This window comes from Ruditapes philippinarum, unplaced genomic scaffold (genome assembly GCF_026571515.1).
Source record: "Ruditapes philippinarum isolate M1 unplaced genomic scaffold, ASM2657151v2 ctg2467_1_1_1_1, whole genome shotgun sequence".
In the NCBI taxonomy this organism is placed as follows: Eukaryota; Metazoa; Mollusca; class Bivalvia; order Venerida; family Veneridae; genus Ruditapes; species Ruditapes philippinarum.
In genome coordinates this window covers 1-5,383 of record NW_026853402.1, presented here as the reverse complement: position 1 = coordinate 5,383, position 5,383 = coordinate 1, and the positions used below count along the sequence as shown (strand labels likewise).

Genomic DNA, 5,383 nt, shown 5'->3' with positions numbered 1-5,383 from the left:
AAGTATTTTAGTATTGATAGGGGTTAAATATTTCTTTGCTAACATTTTTTATTTACTTCTGTGACAAATTATTTCACATTCAGCGCTACTGCTTCTGCATATCACATGCTCTAAAAATGTTATTAAAACTATATAGAACTCATATTTGCCCCTTCTAAAGAAGGGGAAAACATTTTTCGTTTCCGAGGCATAGCTAACGTGTCTTACGCTTTTCATGGAATGGCACTGCTATGTCACATTGAAGGTTCCTTCATTACCGCCGTATGATTCACATTTGCGGTTGTTTCAATTTTCCGTGTTAGACTTTCTTTAGGGATTCTGTTTTTCTCTATTTAATCATTTTAGATATTTCTTTATAATATGTGTACATATCTTATATAAAAATGATCTGCCGAAATTGCGATTTTACTGGTATTTATTTATTATTATTATTAGATCTCCTTGTCTTAATTACTCAGAAATCGGAATCCTAACTGAGCCGGAAATGTTGGCCGCCACTCTCGACCATATCCGGTTTAATAATGTTTTACTGTATTATTATTCTATAATTGTGTGTGAAAGCGTAATAAAAAAGAAAAAGAAAAAAAAGCATTTGATTTGTCGTTGGCTTATGTAAGATCCTTATATTATAAACATGTATATAGATCTAATGTGTTTTGAATATTTTGTTTAAATATTATTTTTGAAGTATAGAAGTAAAATAAAGAATAAAAAAATAGGTTATGTGGTTGTTTTGAAAACATATAACAGTTTAATAGCATTTTGATGACCCCCAATTGATTTTGTGTCGCCTCTACAGAGTAGTGGCGACATATAGGGATCACTTATCCGTCGTCTGTCTGTCCGTCCGTCCGTCACAAACTTTGTTTGGACTACTCCTCAAAAAGTACTGGTGCAATTTCAACCAAACTTTATTTGTAGTTATGGCCGTTTAATAAAAATAGTGGTTTTTTTTAGTGTTGCCAGCTACACAGAAGCTTTTCCAGGCTTCTTCTGCAATTTCACCAAAACTTATAGGAATGTTCAGTCTAGTTGCGCATAACATCGGCTTTTTATGGTTTAATGATTTGTGTTCGGGTTATGATCGGCTGGACTACCCGTCTTATATATGAACCACTAATGCAATTTCAATGAAACTTCACAGGATTGATCGGCAGCTGAAATATTTGCTCATAATACATATATATTTTCCGCTTGAATGATTATTATAGAAACGCCTGCGTATGGTTTAAAATTCTAAATTAATCACCATTTTCATGTTTAAATGTTGAATTTTGCTAAAACCAGTGCCAGGAGATATTGGAGGCTATACAAATTCTGACCGTTAACAGGATCCATACTGTAACAATGTCAATTTTGTTCAGTTGGGCCGACCATTAAGCTTTCCATTTAGATTTTTATGTAAGTACAGTTTAACTATGTGATTAAATGGTCATCATATATATCAATTCATACAGTCAATTGGAAAAAAACAGCGCCTGATATTAATGAACATTTTAGAATCAATGTGTGAGGTTCCTTGTTATAAAATTGGGATGTTTTGTGATTCTTAACAACCATATTGTCCCCATGCAAAAACACGTGTTTGTTTTACCCAAATCTATGCAGTTGTTATCATGAACTTGATAATATTTTTTATATCATTTTTTAGCTTCCTAGCTAGTACTAAATGTTGATAATGACTTGCAATCATTACAGTTATCTATTCATATACAGATAAATGATAACATCACAAATTATAAACTGGGCAGGTGCAGTTTTAACTTTTGATAAAAAGTGGATAATCAGGATGTAACAGTCATATCATTTCATTAGTTTGCCATAATAGATACCGTACTGATATATAAAGCAGCCTTGATTTGGTGAAAATACGAGTGATATATGTACACGGACATAATTATATAGGGCTTTCTGAAGATAGGGACGACATTCTACTTTAAAATGGAAGTCTTAGATTGTGAAGAATCTTCATGCCAATCTTGCCAGTGTGACGGTGATACTGTACAAGCACAGGGTTATTGTGTGAATTGTAACGAGTTTATATGTTCATCATGCATCGACGCACATGGAAAGTTGGCTAGCACCGAAAATCACGTGATCAAATCCAAAAATGTAAAGCCGGAAATTCAGGTTAAAAGTGATCAATGCACTGAGCTCTGTGATATTCATGATACTGAATTAGTACAGTTTTATTGTCTCGAGCACGATCGTGTAGGGTGTAGAGAATGTTTTCTTCTCCAACATACCTCTTGTGAGATTCAGCTAGTTTCATACGAGTCGTGTAACTTTAACAACAGCGACGATCTTGTCCTTATCAAACACAGACTTGATCATCTTAAGAAAAACATCGCTTCATGTAAAGGAGAAATAAATCGCAGCCTGAAAACAGCAGATGAAAGAAGGACTGCTGTTGTCGAAGAAATTAAACAGTTCCGTAAAGAGATCGACAACTATCTGGACAAAATGGAAGCAGAACTTATACAAAAAGTCGACGAAGTAAATGATAGAGATGTGTATTCACAGAGAAAGCTTGAAGATCAATGCGAGGCTTTACTTGATGAAATTGAAGATTATCAAAGTAAACTAGATCAGTGTAAAAACAACATGAGTAATTTGTTTGTCATATCTAAACGCGTACAAGAAAGACTACAGATATATCAGAAATTAAATGAGGAAATTTCTTCTAAAAGTAACATAAACACTATAAAATTTTCAGCCTCTGAAGATATAAATGCTTTGAAATTAAACAACACATGTCTTGGGCACCTGGAGACACAATTGGAGAAGTTTTCAGGTAAATGCAAGGAAACAATATTTGACAAGAGGAAACAATTTGTACAGAAATTCAACGTGCAGGCAAAAGATGAAAATGACTGTTACATCACCGGAATGACACTCATATCTGAATCTGAAATTCTCTGCGCTGATAATGAAAACGAATCATTGAAAGTTTTGAATCATAGAGAAGGTAAAGTCACAACAATACTGAAAACAACAACGTGTCCTAGGGACGTTACAACCATTAATTCCTCATCTGCTGCGACAACTTTACCATCTGAAGGCAGAATCTTGTTTCTGAATACTCAAGTTGGATTAACTGAGAGCCACAGTCTGAATGTTAGGCAAGGGTGTTACGGAATAGATCATCGCAATGGTATCATGGCTGTGTCGTTTGTTGAACCTCCTGCTGTTCAGGTAATAAACATGGAAGGTGATATTCTCCATGAAGTCAGGGATACCAGCATATTGGAATTTCCACAATTTGTATCTCTGAATACAAATAATGATAGCATATTTGTCTCAGACAGTGACAATAATGCTTTGTATGAATTCACAGTGAACAAACAACTAAAAGCTGTAAATAAAACAGATATGGGACCTCCATTCGGCATAACAGTGACCAACTGTGGTTCTGTTTTTGTATGTTATCCGTTTAAAAGTGAGATGATTGGAGTGATTGTACCAGGTACAACACAAATAACACATTTTCATATACGTGATGCTCTTGAACCAACGTCTATCATCGTATCTGAAGAGGAGCAGAGAGTGTTCATCAGTGAAAGTAATTACTCTGAAGATTGCAACTTCATAAAAGTAATTGACCTAAAATAGACATAACTTTAAAGATCCTGTAACTCAAATTTTTTTATGGTTTTATATGATAAATATGATGCTCAAATGAAGATTTATCAATATTGTAAGTTCCAAAAAGCATTATTTGTAAATATTGAAGTATATTACCGAACTTACATTTCATAAAGGGAGGTAATTAGAAATGTATTTTCGATAAAGTCTAAGCCAAATTTTTCAATAAAAAAAAATGAATGCATATATTTTAAAGATTACTTATAACGCGTATGGACATTTGCAGTACATATTTAACATATTCTTGGATGTTTGGAAATTGTTTTAGAAGAATAATTATATACATAATTATATAAAATTTTACATAAATGTTGTTACATCCTTAATTACAACATACAGGATCTTAAACAACTGCTGTTGAGATATTACTGAGACAAAGTGTAATTAAGTGATTAAGGTGCATGCCTCCTAATTTGTTCCCAGAAGCTGAGCCAATTCTGATTATACTTAAAAAATAAGGCTTTGGCTAGTTCATTTAGTTTGATTATACATTTATATGCAAATTATATATCATTTTTGAAATAGAGCTGTCTATGATTCAAGGCAAGGCATATCAAGGATTTATCTACATCAGATGACAAATATCAAGGATACACAAATATATTGATTATTACCTAAAATAACTTGCCTGTTATTCACTTTTTATACCTGTTAAAATGATTTCAGTTGAAAACATGTTCTGTTCAGTGTCTTGTTTATAAAAAGCTAATTGCATGATTTTTATCCAGACCATTTTTTTTGTCATAATTCTGTGAAATATTTCCACTATGTAACAACAGATAATGTTAGGCATGGACAACTGCTTCTGTATATTTTTTTGGTTGAATTTTCCTCATTTCTATACACTTAAATAGTAAGTCAAAATTAAATTTGTATTGATTATTGATAAAATATCAATCATACATCAATATTGTTTTCTGGCAGCTCTATTTTAGAAATAGTGATTGCATCAATGCATAGATATAAATGAATGCAGTCTTTAAAAAAATCGGGGAAAAATGATATCCATTTTACATAATTATATTGTTACACTTAAAATGAGAATAAGTTAAAAAATATGCTCAAAGTGAAATTATGCTCAGTCGAAGGAGCATGGTTGGATGTATCAGAATGACCACTTCAGTCACCAGAGTATAAATTCAGAATGGTTATAATGGGCATATGGAAAATCATTTTTGTCATTATGGTCCTTGTGGTGTTCAGTGAAATAAATAATAAGATGTTGTTTGTAATTATATCAGATAGTGTAATAAAATTTGAGCTGCTGCTCTAATGAATAAGCTACAAAGTGTGAAGCTATTGATAATGCAAAAATAAAATAAATGAAAATACACTGATCGTATTATGTTTATAACCAGACATGTTCATGTATTTCAAATTTTTATACAACACATTTAAAAAAAAAAAAAATACATCATTCATATAATCGTACTGTGTGTTTACTTTTTTCTTAATAAATGTTGATATATATCAAACCAAATAAAAACAGGGAGTACAAAAATTTCCTAGTTTAAAGTAAACACTGTATATTACTTTTTTATAAGCACATTAGCTTGCATATGATACTTTATCTAAGAATCTTCACATAAAGCTATATTTCAATGAAAATGTATGCCTGTTAAGAGTAAAGGTTCTTGGACAGTGTCCCTACAATGATGAACCAGGAGACATGTGTGAATATAAGACAAAGTGAATACATTACCTGGTGCTTAAGATAAAATTTGCATGCAAAACTTAA

At 32.0% G+C, this 5,383-nt stretch overlaps 1 protein-coding gene across 1 annotated transcript; it reads left to right on the top strand.

Annotated features, from left to right (window-relative positions):
• The first annotated feature begins 1,834 nt into the window (after window positions 1-1,834).
• Window positions 1,835-4,388, top strand: LOC132736779 (uncharacterized). The gene has a single exon (XM_060723996.1). It carries the CDS (start codon window positions 1,942-1,944, stop codon window positions 3,610-3,612), a length of 1,671 nt encoding a protein of 556 aa, XP_060579979.1. The 5' UTR covers window positions 1,835-1,941; the 3' UTR covers window positions 3,613-4,388.
• The last annotated feature ends 995 nt before the right edge of the window (window positions 4,389-5,383 follow it).